Genomic DNA, 26,867 nt, shown 5'->3' on the forward strand with positions numbered 1-26,867 from the left:
ATACAAAAGTTATAATATGTATCTAAATTTCAGAAAAATGTGATGCCTTCAGGTGCAAGAAGTAAAAGCTTGCTTTTGAGTCGTATAAGGGCTGTTGTAGACCTTGCATGGTCTCACATCAAATTGGTGGTCTGTGAGTCAGACTTTTCCGCAGTAGAAGCAGAAATATCACTGTTTCATAAGCTTCTTGCAACTGCAGAATCATGGCAACAACTGAAATTGCTGAAAAATGTGTTAGACCACTGGCAAACATTCCAGGATTCTACTACCTCTGGGTATGTATGACAACAAAACATTCAGTAATTTTAATATGCTTCTTTTCAGTATTATGTATACCTATGCACAGAGAACATAAGTTCTGTCAAATTCTTGATGTTTCAGAAACAAAACATCGGACCCATGGATGCTACTTCTTTATAAAATTTTACATTTCAAGGGTGAACATTTGGATTCAGTTCTGGATGCTGTAGAAGAAGTATGTAAAGGGAAGAAATTTAATGAAATGGTGAGTCAGCTGTATGACATTTATTGCAGTATAAATAAAAAGTAGTGAGGAAAAGGAAAGGCAATAGCTGACATATACTGGACATCCCTCATAAGAGTCTTGCAATTTTGTTTTTGCATTGTGTAGCTGGAGTCACCCCAAATGAATACTGCTCATCATATCTTTTATGTGATACCCAGTATCTATGAAAAGCATCCATCATTTTGTTTTCTGTTAAGACTTTTATAGTGCGATATTTGTTTTATTGATATGTGTTAACAGGGATAGTAAAATAACATCAATCACCAGTACTCCAGCAGTGACTGAGCAGACCTACTACATGGTGGTATCAGTCTCTGTGGGTCAGGTCTGTTAATACATATAGATAAAATAAATGTCACAATAGACTAATTTGGGGCCACTGTATCAAATGGGCATGTAATATTCCACTTTACATTTTGTTTGTAACAGAAAACAAAGCCACACGTTCTGTCCACACTGGGCATAACATGGAAGATGTGATGAGCAGTATTTTATTGTGCTAACTCCAGCTTCACATTGCAAAAACAAAATTCCACATATTTGCTGAAACACCATAGAAAATGCACCTGATGACTATTAGGAGGGACATCATAGGTGGGTGTGCCAGCTGTCAATCATCTGCATGTGAATGACTGCCTTTCCTTATTTGTGTTTTTGTTTCCTTTATCACAATGCTAATGGCAGCCATTCACATTTGTAGGTACAGTATTTAAAAGTCATCCATGAGTGTCTTACTGAGTTTGGAATTTGAGTATTTCAGAATTTGATCTTAACCTGGCTTTATTTTTAAGTTTGTATCCATCATTTTTCAGTAGTTTCAAAGCATCCTGAAGAAGAAGAAGAAGAAGAAGAAGAAGTGCAAGTAGTAGTAGTAGTAGTAGTAGTAGTAGTAGTAGTAGTAGTAGTTGATGTAGTTTTATTCACATGCAGATCACTTTGACAAGGATATTCTGTTGTAAATTCTGTCTATGGTGGGTAAAGTTTATCATGTTTCATCTTTCATTACAATTGTAGAAACAGGAGCACCACACAGTGCCTAAGTATTAAATCACATAATTGTGGCCAGAATTCTTTGTAGTGTAACGAAATTTTTGTTTTGGTATGGGCATGGTGCGGAGAGACTGCAATTGCGACAAAAATACAACATTAAAGATTATTAGATTAAACAGAGAATTTGAAAAGTTTGTTGTTATTCTTGTGTTCCAATGACATCAAGAACGTGGATCATGGGGGTTATTGATCACACTGGCCTCCACCACTCAAAGATAACTTTGAGAAAAATACATATGTTTACTGCTAGACAGTTTCCAAACATTACACTTTAGTAATTAGTTCTGCAGTGACACATAAAGTTTAGTTCATTGCTTGTACATATCTTCATTCGGTGTAACTCCGAGTAATTTTCCTCCTGACGCTGCTGCTGAAGTCGTCATCTCGGTCCATCTCATCTGCTAACTGGATCTAGTTACTTGAATTCCCTGAAATAATCCAGGTATCAAGTCATTTTATAGTGTTTTATTGATGACAGGCTGCACCACTTCTTGGTGGGAGCCCACTCCACATAACAGGCTTCATAGACACAGAACCATAGTACAACAATTAGATTATTACACTGATGTGCAACACAATGTTGGCATCTGTGAACTGTCTCCAACTGAGCTTTTCTGAGCCTTCTGCTCTCCCTATTTAAATGCTCTTAACAATAAAGTTAACAAAACTATTGTGCAAAGTTATAAAATTGACAATTAAAAGTTCAAAGTTATTATGAATAACTATATACAAAACCTTTCTTATTTTATGCCCAAACTGTTGTATACAATATAAAAGGTTTTTACATAAGATATACAGGGTGTTACAAAAAGGTATGGCCAAACTTTCAGGAAACCTTCCTCACACGCAAATAAAGAAAAGATGTTATGTGGACATGTGTCCGGAAACACTTAATTTCCATGTTAGAGCTCATTTTAGATTCGTCAGTATGTACTGTACTTCCTCGATTCACTGCCAGTTGGCCCAATTGAATGAAGGTAATATTGACTTCGGTGCTTGTGTTGACATGCGACTCATTGCTCTACAGTACTAGCATCAAGCACATCAGTACGTAGCATCAACAGGTTAGTGTTCATCACGAATGTGATTTTGCAGTCATTACAATGTTTACAAATGCGGAGTTGGCAGATGCCCATTTGATGTATGGATTAGCACGGAGCAATAGCCGTGGCACGGTACGTTTGTATCGAGACAGATTTCCAGAACGAAGGTGTCCCGACAGGAAGACGTTCGAAGCAATTGATCGGCATCTTAGGGAGCACGGAACATTCCAGCCTATGACTCGTGACTGGGGAAGACCTAGAACGACGAGGACACCTGCAATTGACGAGGCAATTCTTTGTGCAGTTGACGATAACCCTAATGTCAGTGTCAGAGAAGTTGCTGCTGTACAAGGTAACGTTGACCACGTCACTGTATGGAGAGTGCTACGGGAGAACCAGTTGTTTCCGTGCCATGTACAGCTTGTGCAGGCACTATCAGCAGCTGATTGGCCTCCACAGGTACACTTCTGTGAATGGTTCATCCAACAATGTGTCAATCCTCATTTCAGTGCAAATGTTCTCTTTACAACGTGATCAAATTGTAAATTTTCACAATCAACATGTGTGGGCCGACGAGAATCCGCACGCAATTGTGCAATCACATCATCAACACAGATTTTGTGTGAACGTTTGGGCAGGCATTGTTGGTGATGTTTCGATTGGGCCCCATGTTCTTCCACCTACGCTCAATGGACCACGTTATCATGATTTCATACGGGATACTCTACCTGCTGCTGCTAGAACATGTGCCTTTACAAGTATGACACATGTAGTTCCTGCACGATGGAGCTCCTGCACATTTCAGTCGAAGTGTTCGTACACTTCTCAACAACAGATTCGGTGGCCGATGGATTGCTAGAGGCGGACCAATTCCATGGCCTCCATGCTTTCCTGACCTCAACCCTCTTGACTTTCATTTATGGGGACATTTGAAAGCTCTTGTCTATGCAGCCCCGATACCAAATGTAGAGACTCTTCGTGCTCGTATTGTGGATGGCTGTGATACAATACGCCATTCTCCAGGGCTGCATCAGCGCATCAGGGACATGCGACAGAGGGTGGATGCATGTGTCCTTGCTAACGGAGGACATTTCGAACATTTCCTGTAACAAAGTGTTTGAAGTCACACTGGTACGTTCTGTTGCTGTGTGTTTCCATTCCATGATTAATGTGATTTGAAGAGAAGTAATAAAATGAGCTCTAACATGGAAAGTAAGCGTTTCCGGACACATGTCCACATTCTTTCTACGTGTGTGAGAAATGTTTCCTGAAAGTTTGGCCGTAACTTTTTGTAACACCCTGTATATCACATACAAAATAGTGAAAAACAACACCGACAACCAAATTTTTCTTAATTATGGCTTCATTAGTGAATGCAAAATAATGCTAGCATATATTAAACAAACATGACATGCAAGTAAACGAATGAAATAATAAATGTTATGGTGCAGTAGCATAAACTTAATAATCAGGTCTTCAGTATAAAATTATTCCATCTGATTGTAAATATAGTAGTTGACATTACATAACATTGTTTTTGTCCTTGGTTTGCAAATGCCATATCCTACTTCCTTATGTATCAGAAGTATGAAAAATGCCATTTAACCAACTCAAACTTTGCCTTTATGAATGAGAAAGTAATATTTTAAAGTTACCTGTTTCAGATCTGGAAAGACGGGAAGTTACATTTTCTTTTGGATGATGAAACTTAAAAAACTTGCATGTATATTAAATTTGACCTATGTGAAGCGGAAGTGAAGAACACTCTGAGATTTATGATTGTACCGCAAATCACTTTGGAGACTCAACCCCCAGATCTGAGCTTCCTTTATGTTTACTTTATACTGCCTGAGACAGCTATTTTCAAAATCCAGTATATCTTGGTGGAAGCATTCCCCTTGCTATTCTGAAAATGCTTCCAGGTTCTCTGTGAATGTATGTAGAAGAGCATCGAGAATATATGGCCTGTTGGGAAATTCTCATTACAAGCTTCTAGAACTTGTAGAGGAGAGCGAATATACAATATTTTGAATAGGAACCCACGTCCAGAAATGTCATCCAACGGTGCTACTGAGTGTCAAAATTATAAGTGCCAGTGCCTGTAAATGTATGTATATACAGGGTGATTCTGTGATAGTGTTACAAACTTTCGAAGATGATCGAGAAGGATAAATGTATTAATTTGAGTTAAGGTTCACCTACCAGAAAGTAATGAGTCCAAAGCTGTAAGCAAAAACTGTTCTGATACACTGGTACCATTGATACTAAAATGGTAGAGTAGGCAACTTTCAGAGGTGGTAGTGTGGATCGAAACAAGGAAAGAATGTCCAGTAAACATGGGCTCTAAAATGTACACCTTAGTGGCTATGAACACTTGTTCATCTTTGCTACTGTGTAACATATCTCTATTGACCAAGTGCTTAATGTATGCATTTTAGAACCCATGTTTACTACACTTTTTTCTTGTTTTGGTCCATAGTGCCCCCTCTGAAAGTTGCCTACCCTACAATCGTAGCAACAACAGTACCAGTACATGTACTCCACTACCAGAAATATCAGAATAGTTTTTGCATATAACTTTCGACTCGTTTGTTTCCAATATAGGACCCTTAACCTCAGCTTGATACATTCATCCTTCTCCAGCTTCGTAGAAAGTCTGTGTCATCATCACAGAATCATTCTGTATATATACATACATTTACAGGTGCATCTGTAACTTTGACTATCTGTAGTGTTGCTGGATGATGTTTGGGCATGGGTTTGTAATGGGAATTTCCTAACACCCTATAGACTTTGTGGGCCATTGTGCACCTTATTACACTGAAGTTCTTCACTGTAGCTTTGACATACTCCACATAGTTTTTGGTTTTATAATTGACCAAGCCCTAAATTACTGCTATAGTGCAATTCAGAGCAACTTTCTCTTCTCTTTTTGCTGAGCATCTTTGGGATTTCCTTGCATTATGTTATCATCTTCATCTGTGGTGCCACAAATGCACAGTCCTCTACCTTTACCTCAGACAGTTGGGAAAGAAGACTGAGAGGTATTTGAAGGCTGGCAGACCCTTATTCAGACCTGTAAAAAAACTGCTTCATTAGGCTGTCAGCACCAGTAGTTCGCACTTGACATTACTCTTTCCCACACAGAATTCATTTCTCTTTGGCCAGTCTTCCTTCTCATAGTGAGCCTTAGTGCCTCTTCTGCCCCACGGCAAAGAAAGCAGAGGAATGTAGTAAAACCATTTGTGAGACACATTGGAAAACCCATCATTTTAAAGTATCCTATTACCTCTGATCCATATTCATCCTTATTGGAGGATTCCATCAAGAATTTGACATTTTTCAGTTCTCTTTAAAATGGACTGAATGAACCAGAGGAAGAGACGTATATTCTTCCAGTTATGAAGTAAAACAGCTTTGAGGCTTTTTTATCAACTGTTTATGAGTAGGCACCACTTGTTTGGATCGAAATCTATTCCAATAGCTTCAGACAAGACGCTTTGAAGAAAAAAGAAAGCTGAAAAAAAAAACCTGTGATGCTTTATGTGTTCTTACACTTGCACACTTTTGTCTACCGAGTTCCACTACTGTAATCTCGATGCCAGAAGCTTGGCATTTGACATGTTCAGGCCAAGGTTTCAACTCAAAATGTGATAGGTTTAGGGTTGTATGGCTTTCTCCTGTCAGCTGAAAATTCTGAATCTGCCACTTCCCATTCACTCTGTGAACTCTGTTCTGAATATAACTGCTGTGTTAGCAGAGGTGTGGGTACAGGGAGTTCTAAGCAGTGTGGCACTGTAGCAATGGATGAGACTCCAGATAATATCATCAGGTACATTCTTTGCCCTCCAAAATCTGGAATGGCCCGCCGTCATGCAGAAATAACAGTTCAAGTAAAAAGTTGGCTCTCTTCAAATTCTTGGGGACAGCAGACACCATGGATTTATTTTCATTTCCATACTAACCTGACAAGGATTGAAAGAAAAAACTTTTATAACATAAATACAGTTCGTTATTTCACTTCTGAACAACAACAACAACAACAACAATAATTAAACAGTTTGTTAAAATAGTTTTGAAAACACACTTGCTGCCAAAGAAAAAAGTGAAGCACACACAAAATATGGTCAGATGTCAGTGTAACTTACACGTACACTTCAGTGGTGGGTATGTAAGTGATCAGAGTTGCAGTTCTCTGTGACGGGTTGAACAGCCACCAGAGGGAATTAGTGTTGTTACCAGGCCTGGTAGGAGTAGGTTTAATAATGAGTAGGTTTAATAATGAATAAAAAAATAGGAGTATGGGTAAGCTACTACAAACGGCATAGTGAACGCATTATTGTGGCCAAGATAGACATGAAGCCCACGTCTACTACAGTAGTAAATGTTTATATGCCAACTAGCTCTGCAGATGATGAAGAAATTAATGAAATGTATGAGGAGATAAAAGAAATTATTCAGGTAGTGAAGGGAGACGAAAATTTAATACTCATGGGTGACTGGAATTTGAGAGTAGGAAAAGGGAGAGAAGGAAACATAGTAGGTGAATATGGATTGGGGCTAAGAAATGAAAGAGGAAACCGCTTGGTAGAATTTTGCGCAGAGCATAACTTAATCATAGCTAACACTTGGTTCAAGAATCATGAAAGAAGGTTGTATACATGGAAGAACCCTGGAGATACTAAAAGGTATCAGATAGATTATATAATGGTAAGACAGAGATTTAGGAACCAGGTTTTAAATTGTAAGACATTTCTAGGGTCAGATGTGGACTCTGACCACAGTCTATTGGTTATGAACTGTAGATTAAAACTGAAGAAACTGCAAAAAGGTGGGAATTTAAGGAGATGGGACCTGGATAAACTGAAAGAACCAGAGGTTGCACAGAGTTTCACGGAGAGCATAAGGGAACAATTGACAGGAATGGGGGAAAGAAATACAGTAGAAGAAGAATGGGTAGCTTTGAGGGATGAAAGAGTGAAGGCAGCAGAGGATCAAATAGGTAAAAAGACGAGGGCTAGTAGAAACCCTTGGGTAACAGAAGAAATATTGAATTTAATTGATGAAAGGAGAAAATATAAAAATGCAGTAAATGAAGCAGGCAAAAAGGAATACAAAGTCTCAAAAATGATATCGACAGGAAGTGCAAAATGGCTAAGCAGGAGTGGCTAGAGGACAAATGTAAGGATTTAGAGGCTTATCTCTCTAGGGGTAAGATAGATACTGCCTACAGGAAAATTAGAGAGACCTTTGGAGAAAGGAGAACCACATGCATGAATATCAAGAGCTTTGATGGAAACCCAGTTCTAAGCAAAGAAGGGAAAGCAGAAAGGTGGAAGGAGTACATAGAGCGTCTATACAAGGGCGATGTACTTGAAGAAAATATGAAAATGCAAGAGGATGTATATGAAGATGAAATGGGAGATATAATACTGCGTGGTCAATTTGACAGAGCACTGAAAGACCTGAGTCGAAATAAGGCCCCCGGGAGTAGACAACATTCCATTAGAATTACTGACAGCCTTGGGAGAGCCAGTCCTGGCAAAACTCTACCATCTGGTGAGCAAGTTGTATGAGACTGGCGAAATACCGTCAGACTTCAAGAAGAATATAATAATTCCAATCCCAAAGAAAGCGGGTGTTGACAGGTGTGAAAATCACTGAACTATCAGTTTAATAAGTCACAGCTGCAAAATACTAATGCGAATTCTTTACAGACGAATGGAAAAACTGATAGAAGCCGACCTTGGGCAAGATCAGTTTGGATTCCGTAGAAGTGTTGGAACACATGAGGCAATACTGAACCTACGACTTATCTTAGAAGAAAGATTAAGGAAAGGCAAACCTACGTTTCTAGCATTTGTATACTTAGAGAAAGCTTTTGACAATGTTGACTGGAATACTCTCTTTCAAATTCTGAAGGTGGCAAGGGTAAAATACAGGGAGCATAAGGCTATTACAATTTGTTCAGAAAGCAGATGGCAGTTATAAGAGTCAAGGGGTATGAAAGGGAAGCAGTGGTTGGGAAAGGAGTCAGACAGGGTTGTAGCCTATCCCTGATGTTATTCAATCTGTATATTGAGCAAGCAATAAAGGAAACAAAAGAAAAGTTCAGAGTAGGTATTAAAATCCATGGAGAAGAAATAAAAACTTTGAGGTTCGCCGATGACATTGTAATTCTGTCAGAGACAGCAAAGGACTTGGAAGAGCAGCTGAACGGAATGGACTGTGTCTTGAAAGGAAGGTATAAGATGAACATCAACAAAAGCAAAATGAGGATAATGGAATGTAGTCGAATTAAATCGGGTGATGCTGAGGGAATTAGATTAGGAAATGAGACACTTAAAGTAGTAAAGGAGTTTTGCTATTTGGGGAGCAAAATAACTGATGATGGTCGAAGTAGAGAGGATATAAAATGTAGACTGCCAATGGCAAGGAAAGCGTTTCTGAAGAAGAGAAATTTGTTAACATTGAGTATAGATTTAAGTGTCAGGAAGTCGTTTCTGAAAGTATTTGTATGGAGTGTAGCCATGTATGGAAGTGAAACGTGGAAGATAAATAGTTTAGACAAGAGGAGAATAGAAGCTTTCGAAATGTGGTGCTACAGAAGAATGCTGAAGATTAGATGGATAGATCACATAACTAATGAGGAGGTATCGAATAGAATTGGGGAGAAGAGGAGCTTGAGGCACAACTTGACTAGAAGAAGGGATCGGTTGGTAGGACATGTTCTGAGACATCGAGGGATCACCAATTTAATATTGGAGGGCAGCATGGAGGGTAAAAATCGTAGAGGGAGACCAAGAGATGAATACACTAAGCAGATTCAGAAGGATGTAGGCTGCAGTAGGTACTGGGAGATGAAGCAGCTTGCATAGGATAAAGTAGCATGGAGAGCTGCATCAAACCATTCTCAGAACTGAAGACCACAACAACCAGGCCTGGTAGGGCACATTAGGGGTGTAAACAGCAACAGGTATTAAGTGTTCATTGTGAAGGGCACAAAAATGGTGCATATTCATGTAAACAACATTATCAGCAACTGATGGAAGTTTTAGAGGTGCCTCATTGTGGGGCTACTTTTGGCTGACTGGTCAAATTGTGCGATATTCAGATTTGTGGGGCATTCACGTGGGTCAGTGGGCTGATGTCGGACTGCGTGGGAATGCAAAGATGAGCACACTCATTGCCAGTGTTCTAGTTGACCATTTTTGACCACCTTAAGAGAGGATTGGTTTATTGTGCACTAATCACATCATAAATACATCTGCACCTGCCATCTGAAAACAAGTAATGGACTCCCTGCAACATTTTGTGTCCTCCTGGATCAGTGATTGGAAACCAGCAGCAACCAGGCTTGGGCTTTACTGACCCATCCATAGGCTTCTCTTAACACAAAAACACAAACAGCTGCATTTGGAGTGGTGCCATGACCATGAAGCATGGTCTGTTGATGAAAAGTGTCACACTGTGTTCAACAATGAATTGCAGTTCTGCAATACCCTGGACGACAGTCAGCAAGTAGGCAGCAACCAGAGGAGAGGCCCTTTCTTCTAATATTTGGAGAGGCATAATGGTGAGGTGTCAGAGTGTGAGGAGCCGTCGGGTACAGTTCAGGTCACTGATGACCATGATTGATGGAATGCTGACAGCACAGCAGTATGTCATGGATATCATGTATTCTCATGCATTTACTCCCGTGTGACATTATTGTAGTGCCATTTTTGAACAGTACAGTGCTTGTCCTCACATGGCACATTTCTCTATGAACTGTCTGGATGACGTTGAGAAACTCCTGTGGCAGCAAGATACCCATATCTGTCCCTGATAGAACCTGTGTGGAATGAGCTTGGATGTCAATTTCATTCCAGTGCCAATATCCAGGATATTGAGGATAAGTTTCAACAGTTGTGGCCAGCTTGCCTCAGAAGACGATATGACAGCTGCATGACACCCTTTTCAACTAATCAGTGCACGCATCCTGGAGACGGGGGATGCAACTTTGCACTGATAAGCGGGCTTGTACTGCCAAGTTCTTTCTAAATTGAGCTTGATATTGTAATAATTGAAATAACATCACATGCAGTCTCAGCCCCCATAAAGTTTCGTTTCATTTGCTCTTCCCCTTCTAGGTGCTTCACTTTCTTTGACAGGCAATATACAACAAAGTATTGTCCATCATACCTTCTGTGGCTCTTGCGCAATGCTCACATATGAAATGAATTTCCTGGAATTTGTCTTGATTCCCAACAGGTACACCAAAGAATGCTTTGTAGGCCTCATAAATCTTAAGAGATGTTTAAACTGAGGACTATTTAGCTCTTGTCTTGACAAAATGGGCACATACATAGCAAAATTTATCTGTTGCATGCTTTCAGTCCCTTGATGCCATCTTCTAAGAATGTAAATAATCCTTTCAGACAACCTGAGATAAATTGAACTAGTGAACATAAGGTCGTATTACTTCACTGAAGTATCAGAAATACGCTGAAAAACTGAAAAATACAGAATTATTAAATTTCAGTGTCTTGTTTAATAGAAGCAAAGTTTATCGGGAATAATAGATATTTCCACACTCTTTAGATGTATACCATTGGGAAATAACAGTCAAAACACAAAAACAAGCAAAAGTCGAAACCTGGTACACACTGGTAGGTACCATTGGCTGTCTGCTGCAATAGACAGTAAAGCGAAATACATGAACACAGAATTTCTCTAATGCATTGCAGGGAACTGACGCCTGAATAGTGCTACACCTGTAGCAGTAGTGCTTCTGACATAAAGAAAGCAATGACAGTCCTCAAAACATAAAAATGAGCCCAAATTTGGAACACCAAAAGAGAAACTGTACACAGTGGTAGTAAAAAAAATCCTCTGAAGATAAAGTGGACTGCCACATCCAGTACAATTCTTTATTATTTGATAAAATATCATCCATTTCCTTTTATAGTTACTCTTGGTCCTTGCCGTTTTTTGTGTTTGTTTTCCACTTGGATTTATTAAAGACAAATGCATTGTTCTTCTCAACAAATTCTCCTGTTGCATAACCTCTGTAATTTCTGCAATCATACTGAAAGTTCCCTGCTGAAGACTTGTTCAGTAGTATGAGTTACAAAGGTATGAATAAAACTATGTGAAGGGGTGTATAGGTATAACAGTGGACTCTCATTCAGGAGGATAGTGTGTATGGGTTACTACTATTGATAGGTGTATAGCATCGTTGAACATACCCCTTACACATCACAGGTTCTCTAGACCTTATGGAAATGAGTACCCCTTTTCCAACGTGGGCATTGTCTTTCTTATTTTATGTTCAACAATTCCCACTCATTACCAGTCATCCACAAGTATGAGATTGGGAGTAGACATCAGGAATGAGGTGTGCATACTCATTTTAAACTCCTTAGATGTCATCTCCAAATTTGCTGTCTCCAACACTCTTAGAGACTTGCCTCGCCAATCTTTGCTGCTGCCCATTTAAATGAAAACTCATTACTAGAGTCAGTCATTGGGTACAAGTGGTTTATAACAGTGTAGAAAGGAAAGTGAATACTCAAGTTTCGAAAGTATAACTCTGGACTTATGGCCTTGTCACTACATACTCAAGTGCTCGGCATGACAATTATTATTTACCAATACAGTGACTGATTGAAAAAGCAGTGGCTGTGAGACTATGGAGAGTAAACAGAGCCATATTCACTGCTAACCAATCAGACTCTTTGAACAAGATAGCCTCTGAAAAAGCAGTGGCTGTGAGACTATGGAGAGTAAACAGAGCCATATTCACTGGTAACCAGAGGCTATCTTGTTCAAAGAGTCTACCATTTTCACCCCATCAGTACTACTCTAAAACGGCAAGATCATGCACCCAACTTATGCTCCTGCATACTTTAGTCAGAGGAACGAGTGGACGAGCAGGAAGCGACCTCAGTGCCACAATTTTCTGATCCAGCAGGAAGGAAGGTAGTCAGTAGAGCACTGATGCAAAAGCAGTGCTTCGATTTCTGATGTATGCAGCTTTCAACACTGGTCATGTACTCACTCCGTTTCTGGTGTCTGTTGGGGAGTCATTGTTCAAGTTTCTGCATGTCTGTCACAAGTCAATGCATCACACCAAAATTATTTCAATAGTTGCTAAAGTGACACATTATATGTTTGGAAACATTATGTTGATAGATAGGGTAACAGTGAGTTCTGACATGTAAAGATATGTGAAAGGTGCATGCAGTAATACATAAAACAGGTGGACAAATCAGTATTGGTGTCATTAATCAGTAAATTTCATTGGTGGAACTTATTACTGTTTCAACCATTGTAAAGAAAGGTTACAGTGGCCAGTTATAATCTGGAAGATTAATTCAGAACAGCAATGCAGCAATGGCAAACTTGGTGTGAAAATGGACTACATTTGACTGTTACTAGCACGATAACATTGAGATAATATTAGGAAGTGTGTTACATGCAAAAAAAAATCAGTAACTAAGTAAAATGGTCTATTCTCTTAGCCTTTCAAAGCAATATCCTTCCATTTAAAACTCAAGAACTTTAATATTTGGTTAGTAAAGAAAGACATTCTCATATTGGGCTACATGGTTGGGTTCGTTTAGCAACAAAACATATTCTTAATGTTACCCATCATATACCCATGACCAATAGCCAAAAAAATTAAAATACAGAGGGAGTGGAGGTTTACAGGTTGTAATATTATAGACATCTAGGTTTAGGTTTCCTGATGTTTCCCTAAATTGCTTGAAGCAAATGCCAGGAAAGTTCCTTTGAAAGAAGACAAGGGGTTTATTTCCTTCTGCCTCTACATCAAAATTTGAATACATTAGCACATAAAGTTGTTATTGCCATAGAATATATTTTGTTTATTGTGAAAACGTGTTGTTATTCTGCCTGAGATTTTTTCATAATATTGTCCTTAATGTCTTTTTTTTTTTTTGTGGGAAAAAAAGCAAACCTGAATTTTCTCCCTTCTCTATTGTAATAAAACATATGTCATGATTTTTATCCTATTCATTGTTTATTTTATAGATATACTTTGGATAACCTTACTACATACCATTTTTGTCTTATTTAGTTCCCCTTCTCCACCATCTTGTCTATCTTTTTGGATTTATTTGTTTGTTTTTGTTTTACACATCTAGTTTCATAGGACCAAATTGAGGAGCAAATATCAAAGGTCATGGAACACATCAGTACATGAAATTGAAACATAAAAGTTGTAACAGATAAAATAAAATGTTTATGAACCCAAAAAAGACAAGCCATAAGTTCATGTAAACACAATCAGTAATATAACACAAGAATCATCTTAATTTTTCAAGTAACTCCTCGACAGAATAGAAGGAGTGATCCAAGAGGAAACTACTCAGTTTAGTAACAGGTATAACAACTTAGGCTTCCGCAGCCAGTGTCATAGTGATTAAAATTCATCTGGGTATTATGTCGCGTCATTGCTAAAAACTAACAACAATAATAAACTAAAACCGACATTTCAGCCGAATTGCAACAGCCTTCCTCAGGGCATGACTGGTATTGAATGGGGATAGGTGCTTCTATTTATTACAGACTATCGATGTCTGACGTCACTGTTGTAAAACTTTTAATTGGCCCTCTAATATGACTGGCTAGTCATGACGTAAGGGAAGATGGAAGGAAAGAGGCTATTTGTGGATGTCCATGTCGTCAACGATTGGTAGCTGTCCACCAATCAGCTTTCGGCTTCTGGTCGGCAAGTTTTCCTCCTGGTGTGCGTGGAAATGGACTGACAGTTGCTCTACAGCTGTTTGTGCAGATACATCTGTGTCGCGTGTAGCTTCTGCCCTGCGACCACTCGTGGCCCGTTGTACTGGGATGGCCGGCAGCCAGGACGCCGGGAGTTTGTAGCCATCTTCTCTGTTGATGTTGTCAGGCTGCTTAATAATTTTGATCGCCTCCCGTATTTTGCGTTCTCGCATCCACGATTCTTTCTCCAGTACTCGCGTTTCCTGGAACCTGATAGGTTGTCCACAGTCACAGTGGAGTTCCGCTATCGCTGATTTATTATGTTGTTGTAATCGTACATAGCGTTTGTGTTCTGCTACTCGTAAGCTGACAGGTCTCACTGTTTCTCCTATGTAGCTAGCTCCACACTCACACCGTAGTTCGTAAACACCTGCAGAGTTAAGATTGTAGATTACATCCTTGGTGGAACGTAACATTTCGTGGATCCTGTGACTGTTTCGAAAAATCGGTCTGAAAGTCCATCGGCGGAGGATGTTGTCTAGTTGTTCACTGAAGCCTTTTACATATGGTAAGTGTACCAGTGGAAGCTTCTCTTATGTGCCTTCTTCTCATGTTCTGCTTCCTTTCGTTTTAGCTACCTTTCGTACAATGTTGTCATCATAGCTGTTGGCACGAAAAGTGTGTTGTAGTTCATTTAATTCTTCTTTGAAGTTATTGTCATTGCTTATCTGGTAGGCTCGGGCAGTTAACGTATACAGAACAGAATACTTTTGAGGTGGGTGGTGGTGGCTCTCTGCATGCAGGTACCGATTAGTGTGCATTGGTTTCCGGTACACTTTGTGTCCCAGTTTACCTTTGGAAGCTCTGTATACTTCCACATCCAGAAATGGCAAGGTACCATTGTTTTCAGTATCATGCGTGAACGGAAGATATCAACAGCTACAGGGGAGAGCGGGGAACCCATTGCTACTCCATCTAACTGTTCATAATATTTTCCCCGCCAGGTGAAGTACGTAGGTGACAGGCATAAGCGCACGAGATTGCAGGTATCTGGTGGGATCCGATCCTGTAGAATATGCGTAGTCTCCTCAATAGGTATGCTAGTGAAGAGAGACTTGATGTCAAAACTGATCATAATGACTGATGGCTTTATTCGCTGTTCCCTAATCAGTTGTATGAAGTGGGAAGAGTCTTTAACGTAGGAGTCTGTTTGTCCCACAATACGCGGTAACTTAGTTGATGGACACTTCTGAATATGAAAAGATTCCCATTTACAGAGTACCAAGGAATGACCCAACGATGAGGATAGGCAGAAATACTAAGGCGCTTGTAAAGGACTTGAGAATTGATCCTGACACAGCTAAGAGACTAATCGCCAAGGCGCCTGTTCCTCCTAGAATCTGCGGAGTACCTAAGCTCCATAAGGAGGGTTATCAGCCCATAGTGAACAGAATAGATTCACCTACGAATTATGTTGCGAAACATCTGGCACCTAAGTTATGCTGTCTTGTGGGACAAACAGACTCCTATGCGAAAGACTCTTCCCACTTCATAAACTGATTATGGAACAGCGAATAAAGCCATCAGACATTATGGTCAGTTTTGACATCAGGTCTCTCTTCACTAACATACTTATTGAGGAGACTATGCGCATTCTACAGGATCGGATCCCACCAGATATCTGCAATCTGGTACGCTTATGTCTGTCATCTACGTCTGTCTGGCGGGGAAAATATTACGAACAGTTAGATGGTATGGCAACGGGTTCCCCGCTCCCCCCTGTAGCTGCGGATATCTTCATGGAAGCCTTTGAGCAATATATAAACTTCACACATGAGACTGAAAATAATGGTACCTTGCCATTTCTGGATGTGGAAGTATACAGAGCTGCCGAAGGTAAACTGGGACACAAAGTGTACCGGAAACCAACACACACTAATTGGTACCTGCACGTGGAGAGCCACCACCACCCACCTCAAAAGTATTCTGTTCTGCATACGTTAACTGCCCGAGCCTACCGGATAAGCAATGAAAATATCATCAAAGAGGAATTAAAGGACCTACAACACACGTTTTATGCCAACAGCTATGATGACAACATCATAAGAAAGGTAGCTAAAACGAAATGGAGTAGAACACGAGAAGAAGGCAAAGAAGAGAAGCTTCCACTGGTACACTTACCATATGTAAAAGGTGTCAGCGAATGGCTAGACAACGTCTTCTGCCGACGAGCTTTCAAACCGATTTTTCGAAGCAGTCACAGGATCCACGAAATGTTACGTTCCACCAAGGATGTAGTCAACAATCATAACACTGCAAGTGTTTACGAACTACAGTGTGAGTGCGGAGCTACCTACGTAGGATAAACAGGGAGACCTGTCAGCTTACGAGTAGCAGAACACAAACGCTATGTACAATTAGAACAACATAATAAATCGGTGATAGCAGAACACCACTGTGACTGTGGACAACCTATCAGGTTCCAGGAAGCGCGAGTACTGGTGAAAGAATTGTGGATGTGAGAATGCAAAATACGGGAGGCAATCGAAATTATTAAGCAGCCTGACAACATCAACAGAGAAGATGGCTACAAACTCCCAGCGTCCTGGCTGCCGGCCATCCCGGTACAACGGGCAGCGAGCAGTCGTGGGGCAAAAGCTACACAGGACACAGATGTATCTGCACGAACAGCTGTAGAACAACTGTCAGTCCACTTCCACACACACCAGGAGGAAAACTTGCCGACCAGAAGCTGAATGCTGATTGGTGGACAGCTACCAATCGTTGACGACATGGACATCCACAAATAGCATCTTTCCTTCCATCTTCCCTAGCCAATCATATTAGAGGGCCAATTAAAAGTTTTACAACAGTGAAGTCAGACATCAATAGTCTGTAATAAATAGAAGCACCTATCCCCATTCAAAACCAGTCGTGCCCTGAGGAAGGCCGTTGCAATTCGGCTGAAACGTCGGTTTTAGTTTATTATTGTTGTTAGTTTTTAGCACTGACATGGCGTAATACCCAGAAGAATTTTAATCTCTATTCAGTTTAGATTTGAAAGCATGTGGATTACTGCTAAGATTTTTGAATTCTTGTGGTAGTTTATCAAAAATGAATGCAGCAGTATAATGCATGCCTTTCTGCACAAGAATCTGTGAAGTTCCAAATGCAGATTGGATTTCTCCCTAGTATTAACTGAGCGAAAGCTGCTAATTCTTGGGAATAAGCTGATATTGTTAACAAGAAATGACAGTAAAGAATATATATATTGAGGGCCAGTGTTAGGATAGCCAGACTAATGAACAGGGGTCAACAAGAGGTTCATGAACTTTCACAACTTATTGCCCGAACCGCCCATTTCTGAGCCAAAAATAACCTTTGAGAATGGAAAGAGTTACCCCAAAATATAATACCATTCACCATAAGCGAATGAAAATAAGCAGAATAGACTATGTTTCATGTTGAACTATTGCTTACTTCAGATACCGTTCGAACAGCAAAAATGCCAGCATCAAGTCTTTGAACAGGATCCTGAATGTGGGTTTTCCATTACAATTTACTATCTATCCAAACACCTAGAAATTTGAACTGTTCAGTTTCACTAATCATATGCCCATTCTGTGAAATTAATAACAGGTTTTGTTGAATTGTATGTTAGAAACTGTAAAAACTGAGTCTTAACTGTGATTTAGCATTAGTTTATTTTCTACAAGCCATGAATTTATGTCTGGAACTGCACTATTTGAAATGGTGCCAACATTGCACCCAACATGCTTTACTACCAAGCTAGTGTCAGCAGCAAACAGTAATAGCTTAGAATCACCTGTAATAGTAGAGGGCGTATCATTTATATAAGTAAGGAACAAGAGTGGCCCCAGCAGTGATCTCTGGGGCATGCCTCATTTAATTGTGCGCCTCACGGAGCTCACATCATAGCCATTCTCAACACTGTGGAGAATGCCCTTTCGCTGTGTGTTATTAAAGTAGGAGGTGATCCAGTTGTGAGCTCTTCCCCGTATTCCATAATGGTCCAATTTCTGGAGCAATATTTTGTGATCAACATAATCAAACGCCTTAGTTAAATAAAAAAAGATGGCCAGCATTCAGAACCTTTTGTTTCTATCCAGTACCTCACAGAGAAAAAAGAATGTAGCATTTTCAGTTGTTAAACCACTTCTAAAATCGAACTGTGCATTTGATAGCAAATTATGTGAAATAAAATGATCAATTATTCTTATATATATATATATATATATATATATATATATATATATATATATATATATATATATATATATATATATATATATATATATATAGCCTTTTCAAAAACTTTAGCAAATCCTAATGGCATAGAAATTGGTCTAAAATTGTCTACATTATCCCTTTCTACATTTTTATGAAGTGGCTACATTAATCGTTCAGGAAACTGACCATTCTTAAACGAAAAATTACAAATATGGCTACCCTGATTCTATAATTTATTGTTGCTAAATAAAAAAACAGGATACTCAGTTACACTTGTATGGTTTCAGAAGTAGATGGGTGTTTCCCACTACAGCCTGAAGCCTTCGGCTGAATTCCTCTGCTCTCCTCTCAGAATTGTGTTACACAAGCTGGAGCACAAATATCTTAGGAACACTCATATGTCAGAAGGTTCTCCAACAACCTCATCTGTGGTATGATAGGCCTAACAGGACCAGAAGAATTGGCAAGATGTGTGCACAGTGCTGAACGTTGGCAGAGTTATGTTCGCATCAGTCTCAGCCCAGACCAAGTGCTTCTGAATCTCAGAGCAGGATCAACACGACCAGTTTGCTTGCTGATAAGTTGTTAGCAGAGTTTCGAGTCAGTACCGTCATTTAGCAGTCAGTCTGGATGGAATGTACTGCAGGTGACACAAAGACAGAGGGTGGCAGACTTCAACTTGCCATGCAGTCTGCAATGTGGATTGGTGAACAGTTCTTCCATATTTGTACCCCATAAAACAATACCCTAATATTTTTGTTTTATGAATGCTAAGAGCCCGTACAGTGTTAACGTCTGAATTAGCCATTTGAGTGTGTGTGAAGATAAGTTTCCTTAATCCTCACTAATTGTTTGATATAATTAAAGTGCCCCCCCCCCCCCCTCAATAAATTCATTTTATCCAGCAAGATTAATGATAGTGTTTTTATAGACAGATGTGTTACTTTAAATTAAAACTAAAGGAAATCTAATAAAATAGTACATAGTGTGAATACAAATGTGTCTAAAATTCAGATTTTGATTTTGTTTACAGTCTCTGCAGCATTTGATATTACAGTCACAGGAGACTGTTGATTTGTCACTAGTGCTAGCTGTATGCTTGTGTTCTGAACATGCAAGCTTGCATGATACAGCACTGTTTCTTCTACGTCAAAAGGCAGAAGTAAGTGCACTACTTCACATTTTGGTATTTCTGTATTTTAACATAATTTAGTCATTAATAACCATCCAGTTCTTGGGGAAGGAATAAAGGTGAAACTGCCACAAAATCGCCCCGTGTCTGCACTTATAATATCAAGGTAAAAAACAACTATTCGGTAGGCTATCTTATTTATAGTATGGATGACAGAAAAATTTAGTTGTAAGAATCAAGTTGAAATCCTTTTAGATGTGTAAGTTGCTTCAAGCAAAACAAGAAATGGAATAAAGCACAATAACACTGGATAAGAAAAAAATATGGAAAATATGAGGGAAGATAGGAAAGTAACGCATAATAATTTTACTACAAAATGTTTAATAAGTAATAAAGAAAAAAAAAACACAATTGAACTTACATCTTTTACCTACTTTTCTACATAGTTACCAACATTCTCAACACATTTTGCCCATCATGGTGCCAGTTTCAATATGCCTGGTTCATAGAAGTCCATTTGGTTGGAGTATAGCCATCTGTGGGCTGGCTGATTTCACTTCCACATCTGTTGCAAGTCTTTGGCCAGCCTGGAATTTCTTCATGGGGTCAAACCTATGAAAGTCCAATGGTGCAAGATCCAGACTGTGTGATGGACGCTGGAGCACCTCCAACACAAATTTAACAATTTTCTCACAAACAGGAGCAGCAACATGGGACAAGCATTGTCATGAAGAAGTTTAACACCAACAGCATTAATTTTGTGCTGCCATTTCTCATGAAGGGCACGACACAACTCAGCCTGTTTTAATGTAGGCTGTAGCATTCACATTGGTCCCATGTTCAGCAAAGCCCACCAGTGACACATCATGCTTATCCCAGAACATTGTCACAAGCACTTTCGTAGCAGATTGAGACACTGATTTTTTTTTGTACTGGGGAACCTGCATGTCTCCATAGAGGCTGCCTCATTCACTGGCCCTCATGGTTGTCTTACAGGTTCCTAGGCACCCAGGGAGCATTAACATTACAATTTTTTTTGTCATGAACCATATTGTACAATGCACCATAGCAAATGTTAAACTGTTGCGATAAGGTTTGCAGTTGCACACGCCGGTCATTCAAAATTTCTGCCACAATGGCTCCGACATTCTCTGGGGTTGCAGCTGTTACTGGCCATCTGGAGTGTGGTGAATCATTATGGTTCACACAACCCTCTTGGCAGAATGCACACCAACTGTAGACGTTGCTATGGTCCATACAGTCCTCCCAATACACACATGCATGACCCTGTGAATTTCACTCAATTTATGCCCTTTGGTCCACAGATATCAAACTACACTTCGTTGCTTTTCACAAGTTGACAAGAGTAACATGTACGCCATGTTTGTTTTTTAGTTCAGGCATCTTTCACTAGAGCTTCACATGAAAACAAATTGCCCTCTATAGCACAAATTCAAGCAATATTGTCATGAAATTTCAACCTTCCTGCTGCAATACCAGGCGAGAAAAATATTATTATGCATTACTGTCTGATCTTCCTGTGTATTATGTGACAATGTTCCCAAAAAATAATTCAGTAATTATTAAAACTGTGTTTAACTTCACAATGACTTTGGCTGCAATTATTAAACAGATTTGCACCTCCTCAGTTAGTTAGTGACATGTTCCATAGATCATTTTGCATGATAGATCATAATGATGTGGAACCAGGAATTTTACATCATTCATATTACAAATTATTTTGTGCATGTGGTTACATTCTGAACATTACTAATATATATAAAAACACAGATGATGTGACTTACCGAACGAAAGTGCTGGCAGGTCGACAGACACACAAACAAACACAAACATACACACGAAATTCAAGCTTTTGCAACAAACTGTTGCCTCATCAGGAAAGAGGGAAGGAGAGGGAAAGACGAAAGGATGTGGGTTTTAAGGGAGAGGGTAAGGAGTCATTCCAATCCCGGAGTGGAAAGACTTACCTTAGGGGGAAAAAAGGACAGGTATACACTCGCACACACACACATATATCCGTCCGCACATACACAAACACAAGAAGACATTTGTAAAGGCAAAGAGTTTGGGCAGAGATGTCAGTTGAGGCGAAAGTAAAGAGGCAAAGATGTTGTTGAAAGACAGGTCACGTATGAGCGGCGGCAAATAGAAATTAGCGGAGATTGAGGCCTGGCGGATAACTAGAAGAGAGGATATACTGAAGGGCAAGTTCCCATCTCTGGAGTTCTGACAGGTTGGTGTTAGTGGGAAGTATCCAGATAACCCGGACGGTGTAACACTGTGCCAAGATGTGCTGGCTGTGCACCAAGGCATGTTTAGCCACAGGGTGATCCTCATTACCAACAAACACTGTCTGCCTGTGTCCATTCATGCGAATGGACAGTTTGTTGCTGGTCATTCCCACATAGAAAGCTTCACAGTGTAGGCAGGTCAGTTGCTAAATCACGTAGGTGCTTACACACGTGGCTCTGCCTTTGATCGTGTACACCTTCCGGGTTACAGGACTGGAGTAGGTGGTGGTGGGAGGGTGCATGGGACAGGTTTTACATCGGTGGCGGTTACAAGGGTAGGAGCCAGAGGGTAGGGAAGGTGGTTTGGGGATTCATAGGGATGAACTAAGAGGTTATGCAGGTTAGGTGGACAGCGGAAAGACACTCTTGGTGGAGTGGGGAGGATTTCATGAAGGATGGATCTCATTTCAGGGCAGGATTTGAGGAAGTCGTATCGCCGCTGGAGAGCAACATTCAGAGTCTGATCCAGTCCCGGAAAGTATCCTGTCACAAGTGGGGCACTTTTGTGGTTCTTCTGTGGGAGGTTCCGGGTTTGAGGAGATGGGGAAGTGGCTCTGATTATTTGCTTCAGTACCAGGTCGGGAATCCTCAGAACCTTAGGCCCCCTACAAAACCTTTCACCTGACTCCATCAACCTCCTGACCCCACCTACACCCCGCACCCCTACCTTCTACCTAAAATTCACAAACCCAATCATCCCGCCGTCCCATTGTAGCTGGCTACCAAGCCCCCACAGAATGTATCTCTGCCTACATAGATCAACACCTTCAACCCATCACATGCAGTCTCCCATTCTTCATCAAAGACACCAACCACTTTCTCGAGCGCCTGGAATCCCTACCCAGTCTGTTACCCCCGGAAACCATCCTTGTAACCATTGATGCCACTTCCTTATACACAAATATTCCGCACGTCCAGGGCCTCGCTGCGATGGAGCACTTCCTTTCACGCTGATCACCTGCCACCCTACCTAAAACCTCTTTCCTCATTACCTTAGCCAGCTTCATCCTGACCCACAACTTCTTCACTTTCGAAGGCCAGACATACCAACAATTAAAGGGAACAGCCATGGGTACCAGGATGGCCCCCTCGTACGCCAACCTATTCATGGGTCGCTTAGAGGAAGCCTTCTTGGTTACCCAGGCCTGCCAACCCAAAGTTTGGTAGAGATTTATTGATGACATCTTCATGCTCTGGACTCACAGTGAGGAAGAACTCCAGAATTTCCTCTCCAACCTCAACTCCTTTGGTTCCATCAGATTCACCTGGTCCTACTCAAAATCCCATGCCACTTTCCTTGACGTTGACCTCCATCTGTCCAATGGCCAGCTTCACATGTTCGTCCACATCAAACCCACCAACAAGCAACAGTACCTCCATTATGACAGCCGCCACCCATTCCACATCAAACGGTCCCTTCCCTACAGCCTAGGTCTTCGTGGCAAACGAATTTGCTCCAGTCCGGAATCCCTGAACCATTACACCAACAACCTGAAAACAGCTTTCGCATCCCGCAACTACCCTCCCGACCTGGTACAGAAGCAAATAACCAGAGCCACTTCCTCATCCCCTCAAACCCAGAACCTCCCACAGAAGAACCACAAAAGTGCCCCACTTGTGACAGGATACTTTCCGGGACTGCATCAGACTCTGAATGTGGCTCTCCAGCAGGGATACGACTTCCTCAAATCCTGCCCTGGAGTGAGATCCATCCTTCATGAAATCCTCCCCACTCCACCAAGAGTGTCTTTCCGCCGTCCACCTAACCTTCGTAACCTCTTAGTTCATCCCTATGAAATCCCCAAACCACCTTCCCTACTCTCTGGCCCCTACCCTTGTAACCGCCCCCGATGTAAAACCTGTCCCATGCACCCTCCCACCACCACCTACTCCAGTCCTGTAACCCGGAAGGTGTACACGATCAAAGGCAGAGCCACGTGTGAAAGCACCCACGTGATTTACCAACTAACAAGCCTACACTGTGAAGCTCTCTCTCTACCATCTGGTGAGCAAGATGTATGAAACAGGCGAAATACCCTCAGACTTCAAGAAGAATATAATGATTCCAATCCCAAAGAAAGCAGGTGTTGACAGATGTGAAAATTACCGAACTATCAGTTTGATAAGTCACAGCTGCAAAATACTAACACGAATTCTTTACAGACGAATGGAAAAACTAGTAGAAGCCAACCTCGGGGAAGATCAGTTTGGATTCCGTAGAAACACTGGAACACGTGAGGCAATACTGACCTTACGACTTATCTTAGAAGAAAGATTAAGGAAAGGCAAACCTACGTTTCTAGCATTTGTAGACTTAGAGAAAGCTTTTGACAATGTTGACTGAAATACTCTCTTTCAAATTCTAAAGGTGGCAGGGGTAAAATACAGGAAGCGAAAGGCTATTTACAATTTGTACAGAAACCAGATGGCAGTTATAAGAGTCGAGGGACATGAAAGGGAAGCATTGGTTGGGAAGGGAGTAAGACTGGGTTGTAGCCTCTCCCCGATGATGTTCAATCTGTATATTGAGCAAGCAGTAAAGGAAACGAAAGAAAAATTCGGAGTAGGTATTAAAATTCATGGAGAAGAAATAAAAACTTTGAGGTTCGCCGATGACATTGTAATTCTGTCAGAGATAGCAAAGGACTTGGAAAGGCAGTTGAATGGAATGGAAAGTGTCTTGGAAGGACGATGTAAGATGAACATCAACAAAAGCAAAACAAGGATAATGGAATGTAGTCTAATTAAGTCGGGTGATGCTGAGGGAATTAGATTAGAAAATGAGGCACTTAAAGTAGTAAAGGAGTTTTGCTATTTGGGGAGCAAAATAACTGATGATGGTCGAAGTAGAGAGGATATAAAATGTAGGCTGGCAATGGCAAGGAAAGCGTTTGTGAAGAAGAGAAATTTGTTAACATCCAGTATTGATTTAAGTGTCAGGAAGTCATTCCTGAAAGTATTCGTATGGAGTGTAGCCATGTATGGAAGTGAAACATGGACGATAAATAGTTTGGACAAGAAGAGAATAGAAGCTTTCGAAATGTGGTGCTACAGAAGAATGCTGAGGATTAGATGGGTAGATCACATAACTAATGAGGAAGTATTGAATAGGATTGGGGAGAAGAGAAGTTTGTGGCACAACTTGACCAGAAGAAGGGATCGGTTGGTAGGACATGTTCTGAGGCATAAAGGGATCACCAATTTAGTATTGGAGGGCAGTGTGGAGGGTAAGGGCAGTGTGGAGGGTAAAAATCGTAGAGGGAGACCAAGAGATGAATACACTAAGCAGATTAAGAAGAATGTAGGTTGCAGTAGGTACTTGGAGATGAAAAAGCTTGCACAGGATAGAGTAGCATGGAGAGCTGCATCAAACCAGTCTCAGGACTGAAGACCACAACAACAACAACAACAACAACAACAACAACAACATATATATATATCTAAAAACCAAGATGATGTGACTTACCAAACGAAAGCGCTGGCACGTCGATAGACACACAAACAAACACAAACATACACACAAAATTGTGTCTGTATATGTGTGGATGGATATGTGTGTGTGTGCGAGTGTATAACCGTCCTTTTTTCCCCCTAAGGTAAGTCTTTCCGCTCCCGGGATTGGAATGACTCCTTACCCTCTCCCTTAAAACCCACATCCTTTCGTCTTTCCCTCTCCTTCCCTCTTTCCTGACGAGGCAACCGTTGGTTGCGAAAGCTAGAATTTTGTGTGTATGTTTGTGTTTGTTTGTGTGTCTATCGACGTGCCAGTGCTTTCATTTGGTAAGTCACATCATCTTGGTTTTTAGATATATTTTTCCCATCCATGTGGAATGTTTCCCTCTATTAATTCATATATATATATATATATATATATATATATATATATATATATATAGAAGGAAACATTCCACACGGGAAAAATATATTTAAAAACAAAGATGATGTGACTTACCATACGAAAGCACTGGCAGATTGATAGAAACACAAACAGACACATACATACACACAAAATTCAAGCTTTCGCAACAAACTGTTGCCTCATCAGGAAAGAGGGAAGGAGAGGGAAAGACGAAAGGATGTGGGTTTTAAGGGAGAGGGTAAGGAGTGATTCCAATCCCAGGAGCGGAAAGGCTTACCTTAGGGGGAAAAAAGGACAGGTATACACTCGCGTGCGTGCGCACACACACACACACACACACACACACACACACACACACACACACACACACACACATATCCATCCGCACATACACAGACACAAGTAGACATTTGTAAAGGCAAAGAGTTTGGGCAGAGATGTCAGTTGAGGCGGAAGTACAGTGGCAAAGATGTTGAAAGACAGGTGAGGTATGAGCGGCGGCAAATTGAAATTAGCGGAGATTAAGGCCTGGCGGATAACTAGAAGAGAGGATATACTGAAGGGCAAGTTCCCATTTCCAGAGTTCTGACAGGTTGGTGTTAGTGGGAAGTATCCAGATAACCCGGAAGGTGTAACACTGTGCCAAGATGTGCCGGCCGTGCACCAAGGCATGTTTAGCCACAGGGTGAACCTCATTACCAACAAGCACTGTCTGCCTGTGTCCATTCATGCGAACGGACAGTTTGTTGCTGGTCATTCCCACATAGAAAGCTTCATAGTGTAGGCAGGTTAGTTGGTAAATCATGTGGCTGCTTTCACACGTGGCTCTGCCTTTGATCGTGTACACCTTCCGGGTTACAGGACTGGAGTAGGTTGTGGTGGGAGGGTGCATGGGACAGGTTTTACACCGGGGGCAGTTACAAGGGTAGGAGCCAGAGGGTAGGGAAGGTGGTTTGGGGATTTC

The 26,867-nt window shown here is 40.8% G+C and overlaps 1 protein-coding gene across 2 annotated transcripts in view; it reads left to right on the top strand.

Annotated features, from left to right (window-relative positions):
* LOC124798260 (NBAS subunit of NRZ tethering complex-like) overlaps positions 1–26,867 on the top strand; it is a 424,226-nt gene that overhangs the window by 372,720 nt on the left and 24,639 nt on the right. For both annotated transcript variants that reach the window (XM_047261580.1, XM_047261581.1), the window contains exons 38-40: positions 34–275; positions 382–505; positions 19,634–19,762. In XM_047261580.1, coding sequence (XP_047117536.1) covers positions 34–275; positions 382–505; positions 19,634–19,762 — 495 coding nt within the window. The remainder of the gene's footprint in view (positions 1–33; positions 276–381; positions 506–19,633; positions 19,763–26,867) is intronic.

This window comes from Schistocerca piceifrons, chromosome 5, assembly GCF_021461385.2.
Source record: "Schistocerca piceifrons isolate TAMUIC-IGC-003096 chromosome 5, iqSchPice1.1, whole genome shotgun sequence".
NCBI classification, from domain to species: Eukaryota; Metazoa; Arthropoda; class Insecta; order Orthoptera; family Acrididae; genus Schistocerca; species Schistocerca piceifrons.